At 41.4% G+C, this 23,599-nt stretch overlaps 1 protein-coding gene across 2 annotated transcripts in view; it reads right to left on the minus strand.

Moving 5' to 3' along the window:
- Positions 1-3,645: 3,645 nt before the first annotated feature.
- The window catches only part of igdcc3 (immunoglobulin superfamily, DCC subclass, member 3), an 85,964-nt gene continuing 66,010 nt past the window's right edge, over positions 3,646-23,599 (minus strand). Inside the window, exons 8-14 of one of the 2 annotated variants that reach the window (XM_049595653.1) lie at positions 21,086-21,333; positions 19,668-19,832; positions 17,829-18,017; positions 17,400-17,504; positions 17,031-17,166; positions 16,635-16,845; positions 3,646-15,410 (exon numbers count right to left, since the gene is read on the minus strand). In XM_049595653.1, coding sequence (XP_049451610.1) covers positions 15,285-15,410; positions 16,635-16,845; positions 17,031-17,166; positions 17,400-17,504; positions 17,829-18,017; positions 19,668-19,832; positions 21,086-21,333 — 1,180 coding nt within the window. In that variant the 3' untranslated portion in view covers positions 3,646-15,284. The remainder of the gene's footprint in view (positions 15,411-16,634; positions 16,846-17,030; positions 17,167-17,399; positions 17,505-17,828; positions 18,018-19,667; positions 19,833-21,085; positions 21,334-23,599) is intronic. The other variant, XM_049595662.1, reaches the window with a different exon arrangement.

Below are 23,599 nucleotides of genomic sequence, written 5' to 3' on the forward strand. Positions count from 1 at the left end.
AACTGAGGTCCCCTTTCTCAACTCACTTTAAATGCTGTGGGGTCAGGAGGAGCCGGGGCCCAGTTGAGGTGGTCCAGCCGGGGATAGAGTTTCACTGCTTTACACGGCCAGTCTGGACTGTTTTGTGTGTGTGTGTGTGTGTGTGTGTGTGTGTGAGAGAGAGTGAAAGAAAAGGGAGCTGCTGTTGTCTCTCTATTAGAACTGCAAATAAAGAGGAAACTTTCACTAATGATCACAAACACCCTCCGTCTGCCACTGCAATCCTCCACAAACTTCTCATCCCACGCAAATACACATATTTACATATCACAGTCTGTGCATATACACACATGGTCAGCTACTGTTGCTGTAAGGACAGGAGAGAAAAACTTCAACACGCAAGTCTGTCGTGACTACCACGGTAAATCCGGTGACATATCATAAAAAGCTCACTTTTTTTTTAATCAGATGTTCACATGAATAGATGACAAAAGAACGTTTTACGGAGCACTGTCAGACGTCCCTGATCACATATTAAGAAACAGAGATTAGCTTTGACTTGTTAAGTGATCCCTAATCGTCATATTTTGCTGCTTGGGAAGAAGCCCCAGGCATCACTAAAATGATCCCGAGGGCAACCTATTGCATTGTATCTTGATGCAGAAGGGGTAGATGCATGGTAAAAAGCAGTCGGCGGTTAGGTTTAGGGAGCAAAAGCACTTGTTTATGATCATGAAAAGATTGCAGATGTTACTAAAACAGACCTGTCTTTGAGTGGCACAAATGCTGCAACCAATGTTTGAGCCCAATTGCAATTCGAAGTCATTGAAATGCGACGCTTGGGCAGTGACTTGCAGTGTCAGAAACCAACGAAAAAAGGCATCCTTTAAAGTCGGCATGATAAGCCGCCGGTTGCCATTATAGTTTAATGGTGCCTGGCGTCAGCTGGAAACGCAGTGGGACATGGACGAAAGTTAAGGTGGCGAAAGTCTGGCTGTGCCGGCAGGACTTTCACCCGAGAGAGCGGTATTCGCATCCTGTAAGATTATAAAGCCAAACCCTGTTCTTTTTTCCTAAACCCAACCACATGTTTTTGTTGCCTAAACCCAACCCTGTATGTTAACACAGTGTCCTAGAACATCACCAACCAACACAGGTGGTACCTTTCACGTTGTATGTGGACGTAAAAAGTCCATGACCAAACGTGAATATGTGATGAGGTCGGAGAGAGAATGCGTTGGATGTTTTTTCTATGATGGTCCCAAAAGTCCAGGAGTGTTTGTTGAACCGACCGACCCTGAACGGACTTTCATACTCTTTAAACTACATCCGTTGCTCTGAACATCTAATAATGACACAGATTGATTTACATTGGGGTTGGTGGAGAGCCCGGTGCATCTCACACAGATGCTAAACACTACCAAACTCTCGTATTTTGACACCATGGGAGTAAGACCAGACTAGACAGGTGAATGTGGATTCAAGGCTTTAGCCATCGTTTCTATTGATTATGAGAACAAAGCACTGCGCGAGTTAATTGCTGAAATCTGTGATCCGTGAATGCGACCACATCTGTAAAAAAATCCCAGGCAGAAACACAGGCTTTCAGGCCGTCAGATTAGGTTGTAAACAGGCCAACAGACTGTGTAAACCACTTAATTACAATGTATGTACAACAGGTCAAAGGACCAGGAAACTACTGAATTAACTGTGATGGATGACGGACGTTTCTGAGAATAATTTGGACGATAATTTAACCCAGATCAAGATCAAGCTGACATGGACGAGAAGTCCTTTAGATGCTCAGAAAAATGGAAATTCCACCATCTGTGGAACATCTGAGGGATATTCTGTGATGTGATCTGAAGCTCTGGAGCAGCTACTAAATTGTTATGTTAAATAATGTTACCATTAACCTTCATTTCCTCTGCCTAATAGGTTTGACTAACCTGGATGTTTGTTTAAACCTGTATAATCATCTGACTTTGTTTAGCCCTCCGTTGGACTACTTTACAGTGGTGTTGATGCATTCCCAGATTTTCCCAGATTGTTACCAATAGAAACAACGGCCAAAACTACAAAAACCGGAATTATCCTCGGATGCCTTGCCAGAGCGAGAGAAACCCAGGAAGAGGAGACTGATTCATATTGGACTCCCCCTTTGTCTCAAAGTTCAATCACGCATTGGGATTCACAGTGATTAGAAGTCCGGCACCAACCTTCATCGACCAGGAGCTCGGGGCCTCGTGCTCAATACTCTTTGTCTGTCCAGCAGGCCGTGAGTTAATGTGCTGTAGAACTGAGGTAGAGGAGAGGCCTGCATCAGATTGATCTGCTGCATCTCAGCGGACCACAGGAAGCAAGCAAACACTTCTGTGCTGTAAATTACGCCTCTTTATCCACCAAGCTCAAGTCTCAGGTACACTGCCTACACACACACACACACACACACACACATACACACACACACGGTCTGTTTCCCATCACTCCAGAGGACACTGACTTACATTCATTTCCTGGAGACTTACCTTAACCCTTACTCTAACCGTAAAGGCCCAGTGTGTCAGATTTAGGGGGATATTTTGGCAGAAATGGACTACAATAAAGTAAGTATGTTTTCTGTAGTGCATAATCACCTGGAAATAAGAACCATTGTGCTTTTGTTGCTTTAGAATGAGTCACATAAGGAGTGAGTCCATGTCTACAGAGATTGCTGTGTTGCCTGCATGTTTCTACTGTAGCTCAGAACAAACAAAATGAACACTGGCTTTCGATCGGGCTATCCTTGTTTTCTTACTGGCCACTATAGTTAGCAGCCCCTTTGTGATGAGCAGTGTCAAAGAAACCCAGGTTTTTTTGACATGACACTGCTTTATTCAGTATTTTTACTGGTTTAAATGGCCAGGTATGTTTGTTTTGGAGAAGAGGAGATTTCTGAAGATAATTCAGCTCCTGGTAAAAACCTCCTGAACGTCTGGATCTTAAGTTATCTAAGAAAACAGGTGGGCACACACTAGTAGGTAGTGGCAAAGTGCCCATCTCCAAAATAAAGAAAACACAAATTTGTACCGTGAAACTGCTTAATTCAGTGTTTTAACCAGTTTTAATCACCTTGTCCATTTTGGAGGAGACCTTTGCGGATAATTTGACTCTCAGTAAAAACCTCCTGAACAATACTGAAGGAATCCTAACTGGGAGAAGTTTCAGCTGGTTGCAATGCACAATCCTCACCACTAGGTGCCACTAAATCCCCCTAAATCTTACACAGTGTTGCTGTAACCCAAGTCTTCGCCCTAAAATTCAATGATACACGTCAGTGGTTGCCAACTGGGAATCCAGATTTCTCTTTTGTCATTAGTTAAAGGTCACAGAGGTGAGAATAAATTTTAGCGTCATACTTGCATTTAGTCATGTCATCCCGCTAGCTTGCTGTCTCTTTCAAGGAGCTGTACGTTAGTCACTCACTCAGCAGCAGGGAACAGCACTTCAAAATAAAAGCAGTTTGGAACCACCGATTTACGTTAAGGGGGCTTGTGTTTTGTCCCCAAAGGAAGGCGAATCCCCCCTTACGCACACATGCACGCACACACACACACACACACACACACACACACACACACACACACACACAGAATAAAGAGAGTCTCTGGGTTCATTACTTCTAGATCTAGTTTATTATCACTGTTATTGTTTTTTTCTTCAGTTTTGCACAATGAACCCTAAAACAATACAAACCACTAAAAATGGTCTATTTTGCCTTTTCACACACACATACATACATACACACATACAGTACACACTGTATATGTGGATATGTATACAGATTTACACCTTGGTCTAGAGAGAGTGTAGAAACATAACTTTGTGGAAACATACAGCAGTGATCCCTGACAATGCTCTGAGAACGCTTATTAAATCATCTCATATTGACCTGAATTAAACTGTGGGAGAAGACAGTGTACGGGCAGATGGAGGCACCTCAGCAGACGGACATATAACAAGACGGACAGACAGACAGACAGACAGACACTGACAGATAGATGTGTGATCGTGAGCTGGCTGTACAGATTTGCGCTCCCTTTGTTCCAACTGGTCGATCGGCTAATCGAACGCAGGTAACACAACAATTGAGGCTTGTTTTGTGACATTAAACAAGTAGTTTACGCAGCTGGTAATGCATATGGTTTTTGGTTTCAGGTTGGCACCACATTTGAACCCTGTAGGATTTAAAAATAAAAATAAAACTGCATAGATAAAATAGAAGTTCTACTCGTTTTTAATGAACTGTAGTATCAGTAAAAGCAACTCTAATGAGGTGAGAATAAAATGGCTGACAGACCTTCTCTTGCCCTTTGTTGTGGTCACATATTGTACTGGGGAAAAAAACTGCAATTCTTTGAGCATAAAAGCCAAGATTACTGTCCTCATTGTATCTGCTTCACCAGGACTTACAGTGAGAATCTACAGTGGTTTTTGTAATATATTAATCTGTATGAAAAAGAATGGTAAACATAAAAAAACAGCCTGATTTTGCTGGTGGAATCCTGGTTGATGCCAATAAAGTTATAAACGGAGCCAACACACAGACCACAATGCTTTTTTAACCCCATGTCCGCCAAAGTAAGAACAAATTTGGTGATTTCTGTATTTGTGTTTTTGACTTTGCTCCCATAATTGCTTTGAGGGATGCATGGCTGAGTTGGTAAAAACTGATGTCATGCACATCCGCGCACGAATCTGGATTTAGCATGTCGTGATATAATAGAGACACGTGTCACACTCTTCAAACCAAACCCATCATTGGGGAAAACAATCACCTCCACAATATGCAACCAAGCACTGAAACGATTTCAGCAAGTCAAAGGATCGTTTAAGCATCCTATGTCTAGTCAGTAATGGTATCATATCTTAGTGTCCCTTCTCCTTAATTTTCAATTCAATTCAATTTTATTTATAAAGCCCAATATCACAAATCACAATTTGCCTCAGAGGGCTTTACAGCATACGACATCCCTCTGTCCTTTGATAAGGAAAAACTTCCCCCAAAAAACCCCAGTAACAGGGATGAATACCTTGCTAATCTTGGAGAAATGGTCCTGTTGAATGGCCAGAATCTAAATACTTTGATATTTACAACTATTTCATCAACTCAAGAGGTAAAATCATTGTTTAACCTAACAAAGTTTGAGACCAGGCATTACATTGCTAAGTTAGCTTCAACCTCCACAGTTTATCCAGTCAACTTAGCAAGATGCTCTCTGCAAATGCAACTGAGTTCCACAGTATCCACTACTGTCTTCTTAAAATTTGGTTCAGCAGTTTGTAAAATCTTAGGTCTGGGTTCTTAGCGCTGTTGGTAGTGCATCCCACCACACAGCAGCTTTTAGGCATTTTCTGTTGTTTGCTAGCAGATGGTAGAAACATGGAGGTACGTTCATGCAATACAGTCAGTGAGCGGCGATTAATTGTTTCCCCTTTGGTGTGGGTGGGGCTAAATTGCTCTGTTTCTATAATGTTGTGGGGTGGTTTGGATTTACTGTCGATGAAATATATCCTGATGAAACAGATTAGCTAGTTAAACTCTCGATAAATGACTGATGTTATTATTATGTTTTTTTTTCTTCTGAATTTCAACCTTGTTGCCTCTTTAATCATGAATATCTAATGTTATAAAGCCAAACTTGGGCTTTGAAACCAAGCTTTTGGGGACTTTAAACCTAATAATGGAGATTAAACTTCACGTGTGGTCGACTTGCAAGTTTTACAGTTGTAGATTTAAAAAAAAACAAATTCAATATTTCAAATTCAAATCCTTTTCTTGGCCAACTGAATAAAAATTAGTTTTAATAAATAAAACAAATCACTCATCAGTTCTTCTAATTTGAACACAAGTGAAATTCTTGTTGCAAACCAGCAACACTGGGCAAGAGCAGGTCTAATATTCTTACACCTACATGGTTTCACATGGCAGCAATATATCAGCGTCGTTTTCCCTTTAAGATTAAATACTCTTTTGCCTGCAGTGGAGCAGGATCGAAGCTCAGACTGTGAATCACAAACATAAATGTGGCGCTCTATACAGGAAGATTTTACAATGCATGTCTCTGTAAGCAGACTTAAACAATGATCTCTTTACTGACATGCTGGTATTGACTTTGACGTTTGACACTAACCTCGCAGGACAGGTGTGTGGGTTCGATCACCTGCCCAATAGACTCTACTCTTTTTCTATTTCAGTGGCCAAATTACTGATGACCGAGCAGCTTTAGATGGTGTTGACAACATCAATACAGAACAGACATTCTCCTCAAGCAACGATGGTTTGTGAAGGAAAATGAAAACAACTTGTCACTTTAAACGGTAACAGCGCTGACAGGACCTCACCCCGAGTCACTCATGTGAGGATGACTGGTGGGAACAGGATGAGGATGAGGTGATCATCAGGCATCAGCGAGGACGAGACAGGTTTAGATTTGTCAGCGGAAAAAGGTCACACGACCTGTTTTCATCAACAGACACCATCAAGACAGATTGACCGACAATGCGAGATGGGACCATCAGTAGTCACCATATTGAGATCACAACATTATTTTGCCATTATTCGGCTAAATATCACAGTGCTACCATCACAAGTCCAATAATGATTAACTAACACTTTTCATTTCAGCTTAAATAACACGTTAGCTTTTTCGTTTCTCATGCAGATCTACTGTAGGTTTCTCTCTGCCTACTACCGTTAAACACATTGGATTCAATCTGCTTTCTTGACAGAGGTATATAAAATATAATACTGATCTCAAACATTAAAGTACATTTACATTAAATCACCATTTGACAAGAGTATAAATCACTCGGAAAATCTTTAAACTCAGCATTATTTGACATGTACAGTCATCGGGGTCTCAGAGCAGAACACCATAGAGATAAATGCATCGGAAATGTAATCAATTCACAATCATATCGGATGATCATGTGGTGCCACAACGATCAATACCACATAATGTAAATGAGATTTCAAGCAGAGGCTAGTTGCATCAGGCTTTGGACTTTTAGAGAAACCAGAGTGAGAATATTTCAGGTTACCCAAAACATCCTCACCATTAAATCAACCATTGAGTTACAGCATCGTACTTAACAGACATTATACAGTGAGACAGTGTCAGTCTAATGTTGTCCTGACTGGATCTGGTTACCTGTGTTCAGTTAATGCATAAGACAGAGAACTGCACAGACACATAGTCTAAACAGCTGGAGCCATATACTGGCCATGAGAAACAAATCCTGCACATGCCCAGTTCAGGATGCCTTCTTTGTGAGAACCTGAGAACAAGTATGGATGAATGACAGCTGAGACCTGTTATTCTTTGTGTTTCATCAAATCATGAGCCCGTTATTTTCTCTGTTAGTCAATTATTAGTTTGGTTTATGAAATATCAGAAAAATTACAAGTTTCTAAAGCTCAATATCACTTCTGTCAGGGCCCTTTCACACCTGCCTCATTTGATCTGGAGTTTTGGACTTTACAGTTTGATCTGAACCAAAGTTACAGATGTGAGACCTTTCCCTGGATCATGGTCTGGACAAAAACACACCTGTTGAAAAGAGGTGGTCAGGATCAAACTAGACAATGGTTTGGTTGGTTTCTGGTGTGAAAATCTTTGAAATGTTCAGACTTTAAGACCAATTAAAGGAAGTTTTGGCAGGCTATCGCATGTGATAGGAGTAGTGTAGTGCCTCCAGCGTAGTGTATGCGCATTAGGTGACAGAGAGAGTGTGGGTGTCAGGTTGACCATGAACAACAGACACAACAAAATGAGTTGTGGTTGCACATGGGGAGAGGATGATACGACTTTATAGAGTCAGTTGGAAAAACTCAAAAATTTTTTAAATACTTTTCAATCAGAAGCAGACGCAGCTTACGTAGGTGATGATGACAGGACGTAGGTGTTTCATGTATAGTTCTTTAGTGCGCTCGTATCAGTCGTCTAAATGATTAAACGTCCTCCCCCTCTCTAGTCAGCACCAGGAATATTAGTTGGTTAAACCAATTAGTGTTTTATTCAGGTACAAGGCCGCTAAACTGTCATGCAGCCGCCCGCCACTAGTGGGGGCTACAGAGCCGTCAGACAGCAGTCCCCTCCCTGCGGAAATGCTCGAGTCGACTGGAGTTTTAAAACAGTACGGTGGAAAATAAGAGCGATGTTCTCTCTTAAAACCAGTGCGGTTTGGCAGTACTTTGATCTAGAAAATGGAAACGATGTAGCATGTAAACTGTGTCAGAAAAAACGGCATAGCATATAATCACTCGACTGGAGCAATACATAACCACATTCAACTCAAGCAACGGTGCTAGCCACAATTTGACATCGTTGCTGCTGTGATCCCGCCTGGTCTGACAAGATAACGCAGCTCATCACGACAATGACCTTGCAAGATATGCTTCCACTAAAGTTTGCTGAAGGTAAAGCTTCAGGAAGTTAATGGAATATGTTGAGCCTGAATACAATTTTTAGACTAGTCGACTAGTCTTAATGAAAATTTTCGTTTAGTCAACAGGGAAATTAGTCCCCAGGAACATCCCTAGCTCGTATAAACGCAGAGTGAAACCAAAACTGTCCGAATCAAATGTGTTCAATGTAGCAAAGACATGAACCTTGGTTTGGACCTTGGTTCATTCGGGTGTAAAAAAGGCCCTAAAATGTTTGTTTTGTTTCAAGCAGTAAATTCTCACAATTTCACAGTTAATTTTTGGCATTTTTGCGTTAAAAATCTCCTAAATTGTTAATTATTTCTTCTGCAGATAGACTTACCAACTCACTGACTGCTTGTTTAAGCTCTTGGATGAATATCAACATAAATTAGGAACTACAGATGGTTTTAAGTTATCTGATTTCCATAGTGAGCAGGAGCATTAACACAGAAGTCGATCGCTTCTGAGGTATTTCAGGCAGATTTGTGAGGGATTTTGAGGCATTAACAGTAATCTTTCACTGAGAGTAAAAAATTGTTGACTCTCCGTGTGAACGAGAGTTCCCTCAAGTTGTCACAGATAATTTTTCCACTGCAGTTGCAACCTTATGTTAATGTATAATCCCTATGTCTTTGTTTTCATCATCCTCTGGCACACAAGGGTAGCAAGTGAACTATTTTCTGAGAAGTTGGCCCTTTATGTTTCCAGCAGAGCAGCCACACTGTGGACAAGTGTTTGAACATGCTGCCAACACTTTCTCTTAGTTACGCAAATGACCGACAAAGAAGACATCCCTGACAGTGAATCTGTCTGAACTGGGCACAAAGAAGAATTTAAAGAGTAAAATCATGTAAAACCCAGAAGGCCAAGAGCGGCCTGCTGATGCACATATAGCAAGAGGATCAGAGAGTCCCTGAGCACACACTCTCCCTGTCCAAAGGTCAGGATTCTTGAACGAAGAAAAAAGGAGGCTGGCTAACTGACAGGAGCAGAGTTTGGTGATATAGCACTTCCCAAGGCTGCAAAATATATAAGACAAAGGCCCCTTTTTTTCACTAACTGTGATGGAGTTAGAGCACTGTCAGTCAGTGAGAACAGCTTCGAGGGCTCTGTTAAATCACACAAGTTGGAATATTATAAAGCAAAAGGACAACCTGACCTATTAAAGTCTAATCACGTAAACATGATCGTCACTGCACCACATTCCCAGTGAATCAGGTTAAACAGTATGGCACTAAAACCTGTCACATCCACGGGTGAGATGTGGGCAATTTCCTGCAGGAGGAGATTAACCCTAAATTACACCGAGGGACAGAGGAAGGAAGGAAGAAAGGAAGAAAGAAAAGCACACCACTTGTTTCCCCAGTGAAATTACTCTCAGTAGAAGTAAATACACTGATTAAGGCTGCAGCAGCCCCGGAGAGAAAATATCACATTGGCAGTTAATAAATATACAAGCAGGAGACATTTAGGTTCGAGCATTTGTTCTGCTATTTTGACAAGTACCGTTACTGTTTTTCCAACACGTGTAACATGATAATAACACCGCAGCGTACAATTAAATACAAGAAATGGATGCAAGGAGAAAAATCTGCAAACAAATAAGCATGAACAAATAAATTTAAAAGGCATAACATCACAGATGCTAAGATGATCACTAAGATGGAAACTGTATAATGAAGAACACACAAAGATGGGAGGTGATTCTCGGCTGTGGGGACACAAACAACTCTCATGTGGAATGTCGCAGATGATCAGAAGATATGATACTGTATATTGAGCCAAAAATCGAATTTGAAAACTATTTTCCAATTTCCTGTATTGTCATTACACCTTATGCTGCATTCATGCAATATTAACAAAATGGGAAAACTGGAAAACGTCCACTTATTGTGACTGTATTTACGCGTTAGCCCAAGCTGCTAGCCCCAGTGTTAGCCTGGTTTACAGAGTGTAGTACTTGTATTTATTCAGTATTTGTTGTGTGAAACCAGATACATTCAACTAGTAGCCGACTTGTGAGTAAGTATCTCATTGGAGCTGCAATGCCAATCGGAATGCACAGATTTGATTGGCTGAGTAGCGTCACAGGAGATGATTTAACTTGTGTAATTGGTCTGTGAGTTTCTTGGTCACTCAACCAAAGCTACAAATTCTGCGTCACTAAGCGCTTCGTTAAAACTGAACAGTTGTCAATAATTTATCAGTAATAGGTCTGGGTCCAGGCCTGGGGATGAAGAAGGATGGCAGGTTAACAAGGGGGTTGGCATCCCCCATTGTCCCATCTCAAATCGCCTACTGCATACAAGTCGTGTGTAGCTCATTCGAATCCAGCCAAATAAACTGCAATCAAAATGCCCTGTCGGTCTTTGAATTGCATGCTCTGCTGCCTCTTAGTGAACCGATATCAAACGGAAAAAGCTAACTGAAAAGTAGGGCGCTGAGCTGACGATACCAAACTATCCAACCCGGTCTCACTCTGAAGTTGTCGAAATTTGGTGCCTTGGCAGTGACTTGCGGTGTCAGACACTGATGATAAAAGCCGTTCTTTAACGTCGGCATGATATGGCGGTTGTTGTTATAGTCAAACGGTGCTCGGCGGCATCAGGTGGAAACATGGTGGGAAAACAGCGAAAGTTAAGGCGGCAAAAGTCCAAGTAGGGCGGGCAGGAGGGATGGTGGATGGGTCCAACAAGCACCGACCTGACACAACGTCCCAGAACATCAGAAACCAACGCACCCAGGGTACCTTTCATGTCGTATCTGGACGTGGAAGATCCATGACCAAATGTCGATATGTGACGAGGTCGGAGCGAGAATGTGTTTAACTATCTGAGAGGTGATGAGAGGAAGAATGTTGGATTTAACACCATAGATGTGGATAACGCGTATAAAGGAAAAGGTTGGTCTACTGACTTTGCAAACTTGTCACTCCAGTGAGGCAGCAGAGGGACGGCAAATGAATGAAACAAGGTCACGTCTACAATGTTTTGAACAATACTTAATCAAATTTAGGCTACTTGATTTAGATTTTCTGAGGAAGTGACAGTTCTAGTTTGTTCCTCCGTACTTGTTTTGGCTAAGTGGAAGATATTGGAGCTGTCAGATATTCCAGATATCACCAACCTGGAATTACAACTAGGAGTCTGACATCAATCGTTTCTCCCACTCGGCTGCTCATAAAATCAATCTGAACAGTATCACGTGAATGCAGAATAGTTAAGGTAATGACGAGTCACGCTCTGGATTAAGAGCCAGAAAGGCAAATCAATAAATTGTTTGCATGTTCGAGTTGTAAGTGCCGCCCACATTACTTTCCTTAGTTTACTTATCCATGGAATAACTTTCAACAGAGGATATTAAGTCAAACACCAGTGAAAAAAAATAAAGTTAACAGCTTGTGATATGAAAAAAAAAAAAAAAAAAATCTGATGATAACCAAAGTTACACATTCACATCCACTAGAAACTAAGCGTGAACCATTTTCATAGTTAGTGCATGAGATAAAGGTCCTAAAAAGTTCTCCCTCCATTTGTGTGTTTGTGTTTTACTGTGTGTCCCTTTCTGTGGCAGCATGTGGCGACAATTGCAATATATATATTTATATACATTTATATATACGTATGTGTGTATTCCTCCATTGTTCATACTCTGTATGTTTCTTCATAAAGACCTGAGAGAAAGGCCAAAATCAGGGTTGAGGTAGGTTACCATGATGCATCAGAGCAAGTCCTGTATAGTATGTGACGACACAGAGCGGAGAGCTGGAGAGAGAAGCCCTGTGATCGTAGAGCCAACCAACGACCGTCTATCTCCCTCAGCCAGCTCTCTGCCCGTGGCTGTCAACAACCAGCTATATTATAAACACGGTGTTCCTGAAGCACTTTGACTAGTCAGTGTCGTCAGGAGGGAGAATGCTAAGCAGCAGTTGTGGGTTTGGGAAGAGAGTAACAATAGTCAAGCATGCTCAGCAACTGTCATGTCTCCTGGGCACCGTAAGTCTGAAGGCTACTACTTTTGTTTAAAAAGGAGGCAGATAATGTGATGTGGAAAAAATATTACTAAGAGTACTGTAGCAACAAATATCCAGAGAGAGGTTAGAAATACACTGCTGCTTATTTAAACCAAAAGAATAGTTCTTTTAGCTCATTTGCTGTTGGGTGAAAAGTTAGAGGAGAATGTTACCACTCTGTCAACTATCTCTGTTAAGTTGCGAGGCAACTGGTGGAGACTTCACGAAGCTACTGCTCACTGTCAAAAAATAGCATAGATGTGTAAAGAGAACTGGATGCAGGGCCCATTCATTCCTGTGAAAGTTGCTCAGTGGCACTTGAAGCCAAAAAAAAGCCTGCATGGGTACATAATTACCCAGATCTTCTACATCATTGGGCCCATAGAGCAAGCGCATTACAGATTCTCACAAGCTGAGCGGAAAACTTCTGGTGTAGCGCTCTGCTATCTTGAATGGGGAGCAAATTGTGCTGTTCTTGTGGACTTTAGAAATCTTATTGGACTGAATGGACCAAATCCCAAAAGTGAAATGATTCATTTTGAAGGGGTTGTGATGCTCAAAAAAAATGAGCCACTAATTTACAGATGTCTTTTTCACCATTAAGTCTATGGGAAAAGATCTTTTTGGGCCTGATGGCATCATGTGATGGACCTAGACATCGTAATTTCACTGTTTGGCCACTAAAAAAAATCAGCTTCGAAGCCTGGCGCACTTCCTGAGGGCCTGAGAAATAGTCCATAACAAGATCCCCAATAAAACAGCCAATTGGTGAAATTGTTTTTTGAATGGGTTAAACAAACAAGATAAATAATATATTATTTAGTTTGCTATAGATGAGCTGGGGGCTAGAGGTCTTTATGCTAAGCTAAGCTAGGCTAACCATCTGGTGGCCATAGATCATATTAACTGTACAGACTCGAGAGTTGAATCGATCTTCTAATCGAGCTTTCCACCACAACGAAACTAATCATATTTCCCGACATGTCAAACTATTCCTTTAAGTATGAGGCTAGAGCTGTTACAGCTAGTTAGCTTAGCTTACCATAAAGACTTGAAGCAGGTGAAAACAGCTAGCCTGGCTTTATCTTAAGTCCAAAGATATGCACAACACCTCTACCCAGGGTTGAAAATGAACTCCACCTGACATTGTGGCTGGTGGATACAAACACCTATCAGTCATTTGCATTTTTTTTAAGCATTTGGCTGGTGGCTGGTGCTAATTTCCAACCCTGGAAACTGTGTTGAAAAATTAACAAGTTACATCTTAGCTGGTTAATCTGTGCATGCTAACAGTTATAGCATCATAGCTAGTAGTAAGAGTGGTAACATCTAACTGTCAGCAAGTAGGCTAACGAGCAAATTTCCCAAAATGTCAAACTATTCTTTTAAGTCATTACACTAAGAACAGTGAAATTAAATTTTGGGGAATTTTGATAAATTGTTTAACAAACATCATATAGGTGTGGAAACATTCATTCAATCAATAAAACATAATCTACACAGACACACACAGAATTCAATCATACAATAATTTTAGGCACATATCTGATGTCTGTAGGTCATATTATTTGGTCCAATTAAAAATTGTGTATCCCGTCTGGAGCAGTAAATAGTCCTGAACATATCATAAGCAGTGCAGTGTATCTCTAACGCTCTTTTCATTCAACTTAAGAAAAAAATATGATGTTTTGAACGAGATAAAATCTAAAAAAAAAAAAAAGGGCTCACAATGGAACATCATAATTCATACATCATCCTAACATACTGTAATTCATACAACAGTGTTATCAGTCTGTCAACTTGCATGAGGTACTGACATTGAATCTACAAACACCATATTCATCAACAGAGGGAAGCTGGGATTTCACAGAGGAGGGAAAAGAGGGTTTTTCATTATGCAATAAACAGACAAACAACAACAACAACAGCGACAACATTAACATTGTTATCTTGAGGTAGAACATTAACTTCAGCATTTGGAAGTGCTTTATGTTGGATACTCGTTTCTTTTTCTTTTTTCGTTTTGCTTTGAAAAGCAGGAGAAGAGAGACGATTCTTGACATCTGAGGTAGTGCGGCACCTGATCTTGTAATTTTCAAACCAATCAGTTCCTCCGCATGTAAAGTAATTGTGAGCACAGGGGAAGGTAAAGTCCCTAAAAGCTTCCCGCAACACATTCATTCCGGCTGAGGTAGGTTTTTGTTGAATCGTAAGGTTCACACAGCCAAGTCTAGTGCCTGTATGAAGGCCGAGAACTCATAAAAAAATGTTGATACCACTGAAACAAAGTCCTGAGACAGAAGGCTGAGGTCTTCTGTGTGCGAGAAGGTGGAATCATTGGTAGGTGAGAGCAGGCAGCAGGAGTCTTTGACATCCACAGAAAAGTAGAGATAAGACCAATAACTTATAACCACTTCGACATACAGTATAGTTGATAAAGATATATATGTATATATATATTTATAAACTTAAAAATAAAATCATCATTGTATAACAAGGACATTATGGGGCCTCTATTCTGTGTGCTGCCCAACAGCAGAAAATTAACAAAAGACCAAATTGAAAAAATAACGAGCGTTTAACTAGCCTGGCTGGAGACAGCTGTCTGTCAGAAGAGAGCTCTCCCAAACTTCAGGCCCCAAACACTCTGATATACGGTCCTAGATCCTCTAGAACTCCTTAACTTAAAAAAAAAAAAAAAAAAAAAAAATCTTTGCACAAAAGGAAAAACTACTTTGAAAGGAAACACTTGTCAACCTGAGAGAGAGAAGAGTCTAAGTGGACACTGTGGACAGTGTCGTGTGAATTGGCCTTCATACATGATCAGCCTTGGTCCTGCCGACCCGCTCCTGCTGCAGGAGGCTCCTGGAACTGCGTCTCCCGCTCCAGCGCAAACTCATCCAGTGGTATCGTAGAGAGCTGGGTGTCGTTCAGCGCGTAGGAGTCAGACTGAAAACACATGCATAATTGAAGCCCGTTAGCTAGAGAGTACATTGAATTCATTCATTTGTGTGAAGAGATAGTAGTGACGGACAGGAAACATGAGATGGGAGGAGATGGCCAGATATCTGCAGGTTTTCCAGCCACCAGGATGCCGTGCCTCTTTTCTATGTAAAAAATAATGCTCTAAATTCCCTTACTGCGTCACCTTGATGTATTTTTGTGTGCTTTTATCTCACACATAACAAGCTGTAACTTCAGCTGACAACTATTTTATTGTGTTGTTTTCTACAATTCTGTTTTCCTCCTGCTTCCTCCAATCAGCTGATTATACGTAGGTGTTTGCGTTTCCAGTTAAACCAGTCAAATTTTGCGATCTCTATGAGCCAATCATGTTGCTGCTGTCAAACTATAAATCTGTTCTCGCCTCTGTTGCTGTCAGTGATCACTTTACCCCATTCACCTCCAGTCATCATATCCAGTGCCCAGGTCGAGCTCATCAAAGTCCACTCCTCATCACATCCAGAACCCCAGCACCCTCTTCATAGACTCCATGGGGGTGTGTGTGTGGAGGGAGGTTCTACTGCTGCTTCAACCCCGTTGGTGTTTGAAGATGTTGTGATTTGTACAACACTCATTATACAGGTTATTGTGATGAGGTGGCCTCTGCTCCTCAGAGTTGATCTCATCTAGCTGACTGATTCATCACACCTGTTAGTAATGTGTCTGTGTCTATATCTGTTCTGTGAAGCACTTGTGTCAGTAGTACTGATGATAGTTATGGACTGAAACGTCTGCTGTTGCCTTTTTTGGGGCTGTGCACTCCAGTTGTATTGGTGTGCAGGTATCTCTTGTCCTTTCATGATACCACTGTACCAGCGGGATATGAAACACGAGTGATGAGACCATCGTAACTTTTAAAAAACACAGACTAGCTACCACTTTAGCTGAGGTAAAACTAAAAGTAAGCACACTTGTGATGTTGTTAATAACTTCTAAACAGGAAAACCATCAGTGTACACAATTACGGCAACTAGGGCAGGTCAAACTTAAGCCAGGAGATTGGGCTTTGAGCTGTGGAGAATGTTTACAGCAGAAAGTGTGGGCTGTAATTTTCCCTCCAGAGCTACAAAAAATATAACTCAAGTTATAACAAACTGTATCTTTCCTTTGAAACATTTCACATTTAACACAAAATGGCTTTAAGTTCACCTTCTCATTATCAGAACTCACCATACATGTATCTTGTGTGGTGGGTTGAGTAAAAAGTCTCTCCAGTTCGTTGCTGTCAGCCACTTTCTTCCCCACTGTGCTGCCATTGACCTCCATCTCTCTCCTGGCAGCCCCGTTCAGCCCTGAGGCCCCCTGGGAAGAGGAAGAGGATTCCAGCACTGCGCTGTGTCCCGCCTGGGGGGTGGCCTGAACCGTCTTACACATCATTAACCTGGGGATTACATGAAAGCACACACACATTAAACTATTGTCAGCTGCACACACACACACACACACACACACACACTGTAGACCGACATTAACCTCCAACAGCAATTATTGGCAAGATGTTTCCATTGGTACCTTTTGTTGCTGTTGGGGTTTCTGTTGCTGTTTACACATCATGTTTGCACTGACCTGCCGCGGTAGCTGAATACGAGGAAGAGCACACAGAAGATGATGCAGGTGACTCCGATGTGAATGCCGATTATGATGCCTGTGGTGGATGTTTTGCTCTGCTCGTCTTTCACACAGTCGCACGGGGTGTCCAACACTGAGGGGATACAGAACAGCTCACAGTCAAACCATGTTAACCAATGTTTGTGTTAACAAGGCTATGTCAGGGAGGTGTGACACGTGTGTGTGTGACTGTGACGATCATCTTGACTTTTCTATAGACAGAAGATGACATGAGACTCAGTGAGGTGCATTAAACCTGGATGCACTGGTGGTGATGTGGGACCGTGTAGCTACGTATGGTTGCGTTTGGTTGTGTCAGACAATCACCAGATTTCTCCACCGCCTCTCGAAGTGAAACAAATCGCAGGGTGGCGTTGCCGTCTCCGTGTTGGTTGTGTGCGAGCAGCTTTATCTCATAGACCAGTGAAGGATCTATACAAATAGGTAAGAGAGAGAGATGTTCAGACAGTGAGTAACCCTGCAAAGAGTGCAGATATTTAATCCTTTTCCTTGCTGAAATTAAGCTTCATAAATAACTCATCAGTCACTCCCTGAGGAGTGTTTTTAAGTTCTCGTTTAATCTTCATCATAGTTCCAGTGCGGAGAGACTGTGAGAAACTTGTTTATGAACACATTATTAAATATGTCTTCTGTAATGAAGACTATATGATGATTGAGATTATAGAAACAGCTCAAAAACAGATCATATTTGCTATGACACACTAAGCTGCAGTCCTAAGACACTAAACGTCTCACCCAGCTGAGTGATGTTGTACTGGGTGACGTTGCGAGGGAAGCTGATGGGACCAGTAAACAGCGGCGTGTGGGCTCTCCTGTAATACAGTCTGAAGCCTTGGTGCTGGCCCATCTTGGAGGAAGGTTCCCATGTTGCTTGTATAACACTGCTGTTCACCACCTTGGTGTAGAGGGACGGCGGCGCTGGCACTGCAACACAACACAGACTGATGAGCTTCATATCCACTGCATGGTCATGATGCGGCTCGAATTGGAACCACTCTGAGCTGATACTAGAAGGTGGAGTTACAGTTTTTTTTACAGTTGTTTACGCACTAAAATGAAAAATTTCACACAATTAACAGCTCCTTACACTCAAGAAGCAAAACACCTGTCCATAGTTGCACAACAATAAGCACAGATTCAGCTTCACACTTTTTGCAAAACATTACACACAGTGATTTGCAAAACTCTACATGCATTATCACACCTTAGACACAGATAAGGATTGTGAGGTTACTTCCTTCTCATTACAAAGCCCCTGCTTGCCAACGACCACACTAATGAACGAATTGGATAATCACATCCACCTGGTGTGGAAGCACACAGGTGCTTACTGTAAACCAAGTGGACCACATGCAGTACATTGTCGTTTGGGACAATGTATCTTTCCATCGATCTGCTCTGGTCCACAATTGGTTCCATGAGCACCCTGAATTTGCAGTCTTATACCTTCCACCATACTCCCCATTCCTAAACCCAATAGAGGAATTTTTATTTGTCTACACTTTACAGTAGTAAGAAAAACTACTATTTTGTTCTGATTTTCATTGTTGTTCTGTTACTGTAACTGAGTGTGGTAAGAAATAAATATTTTCAGTCTGCAGCAGTCTGCAATCAGTGTTGTGTTTGTTTGTTGTATTTGTGTACTTTCTCTGTATACCTCAAAGTAATCATGAAGAATGTTGTGGGTTTGACAATATCTTTTTGTCATCTAAATTATCCCTTACATAAAAATGTCTGGCAAAAAGGTCTAGCACTAGACCAGCTATTTCCTAAAATAGGGGTTTTTACAAATGCATTTTGTATTGATCACTGTAGTGTGTAACTGACTGCAATAGTGTCTGATCATTTGAAGACTGTGTTAGTGAGATGAAAATAAAACAGCATTTTTATAAATATGTGTATATGTTTTGACTGAAGTGTATATGTTTTGACTGAAGTGTGTCATTTTGCAAACAATCTAGGAGTTATGCAAATTGAGTGTGGTGTTTGGATAATTGTGTGAATATTTTGAAAAAAGGAGCCCTGTTTTCAAAATTGCGTGTAAACAATTGAGAAAAACTGTAAAACACTGCAGACCACTGATCAGTCAGAAAGAAACACCACAAGCATGACATCCGGCACAAACCCGCCATTTTTTAAAAAGTCGAACCACCCTTTTCTATTTACTCAACCAAGATTTTTTTTTTAAAACGGCAGTTTCACGCAGCGTTGCCATGACAGTCAGCTTTGAGTCCTTACATTGTCAGGGTGCTATCTGCGGTGGAAAACAAAATTAAGAAAACACCTCGTATCAAAAGTGAAACAAGCTGAGTCGAATCTAGCTGAACTAAGCAGTGAAAATTAAGCAATTGTGGCAACACTTAGAGCTTTTATTTTCTATCACTGGAGTGTGAATTATGGCACGTTATGTGTAAAAGCTTCATATCAGCAGTTTAAACGCTCCTAATCTTGCATGTTTTCACTCTCAGCAAACACTAAATAGCTCAGCTGCAAACCTCCATGCATGTTTATGACTGATGAAAAATGCTTTTTGAGTGTGTGTGTGTGTTTGCGTGTGTTCTGCTTCCAGCTCACCCTCCCCATGCGTGCTCTCGGTGACACTGTCTGATGGTTTGCTGGCCCCGTGGGATGTGTAGGCCTTGACGTAGAAGGTGTAACTGGTTGAGGGCTCCAGGTCCCTGATGATCTGCTGCAGTGTCACCTTACTCACGGCCTCCTCATACTCCATCTCCACTGGGTCTGAAGGAGGAGAGATGGGGGAGGAGGAGATGGAGGAACAGAAAGAGGAGGAGAGATTAGAAAAGAGTGTGAGAAAGAGAGACATAAACAGAAGAAGAAAAGCAGGAGGAAGCATTAAAGTGATGGAAACCGGGATCAGGAGAGGAAACAATAAGTACAATCAGTTTCTGTCATCATTTTATGGTTATTGCCCATTTCACTGGTTTTATCAGAGCAGCTCTGTTAGGTAATAGCTAATCTAGTTTGGCCCTGGGAGCCTGAATGATGATAGTTGGCTGAATTGCAGGGGTGGAGTGAAGAGATGGAGGGGGTAAAAGGGGGAGTTACAAAGGAGGTGTTAACGCATTTTATTGCCCTCAATCCGGAGACAACCAACCATAACCACTATCTACCTCCAGCCCTCCAACCATAGGGCCATACCATCTTGGAAGGGTAATTACAGCAGATCCTATTGGTTGGCCCCGGGGGCCCTTAATTATCCATCTGATAAAACTACTGAGGAGAACAGCAGCTGGCACTACGAGACCCTCACCACACACACACACACACACACTCAACCATACACTTGCCGAAACACACACTGCATGTGCGTAAACAAGCATGCCCATGTACATGTATGAACACACACACACACACAGAGGGAGCATCATACCGATACACCATATCACACCATGTAGTCTACGCATACAGATCAAAAGGCAAAAAAATCAGATATTAAATGTTTTCCTATCCTTTTTATATCCCTTTGTGGGGACTTGTTCTGTAGCACCAAACACACTATCACGTGCATTTCCCTTTTGCTTGATCGAACGTACTGTAAGTAGCTTTGGATAAAAGCATCTGCCACATGAAAGAAGTATATATGTGATGGGAAATACTAAAAATGGTGCTTTTATTATAGTTTCCTCAATCTGCCACTGACACTGGTGATGGAGTCGCAATCTGGGTCCCGTTTCATCGCATGAAAACTGCGACTTGCAAATTGAGATCATTTCCTCACATGTTCGTTTTGACACATTTAATTAATCACAAGGAACAGCACACTAAGCATGTGAGAAAAGAGTGACAAAGAGATGCTGGCACCATTTGTGATCTGCGTGCTTGCAAATTGTTTTTGTGAAAGGGGCCCCTCGCTGTCAATGTCAGAGCCGTCTGTCTTCATCACTTCAGTCTAACAGCTAATTTACATGAGCAAATTTTATGCTAACTTATTTTTATCTAATTGATTGGATATCACTTCGGAGCAGACCCACCTGAGGTCCTGCGGATGTGGAGCACGTAACCGATGATGTCCTGAGTGTTCTGATCCGGCTCCTTCCAGGACACCTGGATGTTGGTGGGTGAGAGGGCCTCGGCCTGCACGTTGGTGGGCACACCGGGCAGTCCATCGGCCCAGAGCACTGTGAGGCGGGCGCTGGCCTGTGTGGAGCCGGCACTGTTCTCAGCAATGCACTGGTAGATAGCCTCGTCATCCTGGCTAATGCCGTATATCGTCAGTGTGCTGTGAGAGGAGCAGTAAGGAAAGTGGGAAAGAAAAAAGAAAATGGAGATGTTTAGTTTCTCTGACACTGATATGAATCACTGGAGTTGATTGTGTAGGACTGTATGTGAGAAGATTAAAGTCCAGAAGGTCAATTCTACTGTTGAATAGCTGTTAAGTAAAAGTAATCACTGTTAAATGTTTCACTTAAGGTAAAGCACTTGCAGTAAAGTAAACCAAAATAGTAGCAGAAAGTTCTTATTATATCACAGTGTTGAATTATTGTTGCACACTTAAATAATGATTGTTTGACACATTGACTTGCCTCTGTTAGAAACACCTTGCATTTAAGCGGGTGATAATTATGCCCAAGTGATTCCCTGCCTTAAATTGTAACAGGTATTTTAATGTATAACAATAAAGCACTTGTTGTTGTTGTACAATCACAGCAACAACGACATCATGCTACACACTAATTTTTAATCTGCATCTGGATCCATATCTGCCCCAAAATACACACATCAGATAGATAGATATAAATAAATCATAATAATAACTGAACAACTGTTTTCAGGCTCATCCAGATGTGTTATGCACCTATTTCGGTGAATATAAAGTGAAATGTGAAGTTAAAATGCTGAAAAGCTGATAAATGCAAGAATGGAAATACAATTCAAAACGTTGGAAATCTGTCAGCAGAAAAAGCCCATTACCAATAGATTTGTCTTCAGGGAAAGGTAAAATTACAGTATATGCCTCATGTTTCAGAGTTAGAGACGTATTTAACTGCTGGAAAGATGTGCTTTTAAAAAAACTGGGCTGTCTGTGTGGTGGAGAGCTGCAAATACTGTTGAAATTGGTGCTATATGACCAGAGAAAACAGGGCTGTGGCATTCACTTTTTATCAAGAGGTAGAAAACCTACCATTACCAGAATGCATTGCACTGCACCAGACCAATAAACGCTGCCACTTATGGGTGACATATTGCGAGCTTGTCTGTTTTGACACAGAAAACAATATAGCGACAAGCTGGTGGCAAACGATCTCCAACTACAGTCAAACAGTGCACTAAAATATGTTTCTGAGAACATCTGAGGCAAAAACAGACAAAGCAGTGACAGAATCTTGGTCCATATTTTCTTGAAGCTGCTAAGTTTTACTGTTTGATCTTAGTTTTGTCGGCTGTTTTTACAATACAGGAAACAGTATGGCACCACTTCTTGCTCACAAGTTTTCTTATTACAGCCAAACAGTGCACTAAAATGCTCCTGAAGACATTTTAGGTGAGAAACAGGCAATACAATAACAGGTTCATATTTGATCAGCACTGCCAAGTTTTGCAGTTTAATCTGAGTTTGTGATAGGAGGAGAGGGGTGCATCTCTTTTTCTTAATCGTGGTGGCAGGCATATGAAAATGTGGAGGTGCAATCTGTAATTTAAGTAACAGCCCTAGAGCCAGCGAAAATCCTGGATGACTCAGAATATGTCATCAGGCGGATTTGAGCTGAGAGACTGAGCAGGGAGAGAGGTTTACCACAAATCATTTACACACACTACCCACATTGTTTTGACACAAAGCTGGTTGAAAATTGGCAAAGTATCCCTTTAAGTAATCACATAGTTACCCTAATCTCATCAGAAACAAACTAAAACCTGTCCTTAATAGTTTTTGAAATATTCTGCACACACCAAAACTGCTTCCTCTCTGATGAAAATAACTTTTTTTATATAAGTGAAATAAATAAAGTGATAACATTTTTACTGAAAGTATGAAGTCTTCCAGAAGATGAATACACTGTTTCTCCATACCTCAGATAAGGACTGCATAAAGTAAGGAAGATGAATGTGGCAGTATGTCAAGAGGTACAGTGTTGAGCTGTGTGTGATTGAGTGAGTGAAAGAAAGAACACAATACAGACAGCAGCGGTCTGTAAAGAAGATCGTCACTCATGCATAGCACAGACTTTCAAACTGATTCGTCTTCTTCTGGAACTCCCGTTGGAGTAGATCATTCTATTTCAGCGCTTCAAAAAAAAAAAAAAAATGTAATTTGCCTACATCAGTGAAACCTTTCATCTGTCCATGCACACGGATGCACTCACCTCATCACTCATACCTATACACACTCAGAACCTCCCACACTCAATGCCTTCACTCTATATTCTCTTTCTTCCGATCCATCGCTCTTCAGTATCCTACCTGCACCACTCTGCTCTTTGTGTTTCTACTGTATCCCCGCTTCTTCTTCCCTCCCACGTGGTCTCTTTTCTGTTATAGAAGAAATA

This window comes from Epinephelus fuscoguttatus, linkage group LG2 (assembly GCF_011397635.1).
Source record: "Epinephelus fuscoguttatus linkage group LG2, E.fuscoguttatus.final_Chr_v1".
NCBI lineage: Eukaryota > Metazoa > Chordata > Actinopteri > Perciformes > Serranidae > Epinephelus > Epinephelus fuscoguttatus.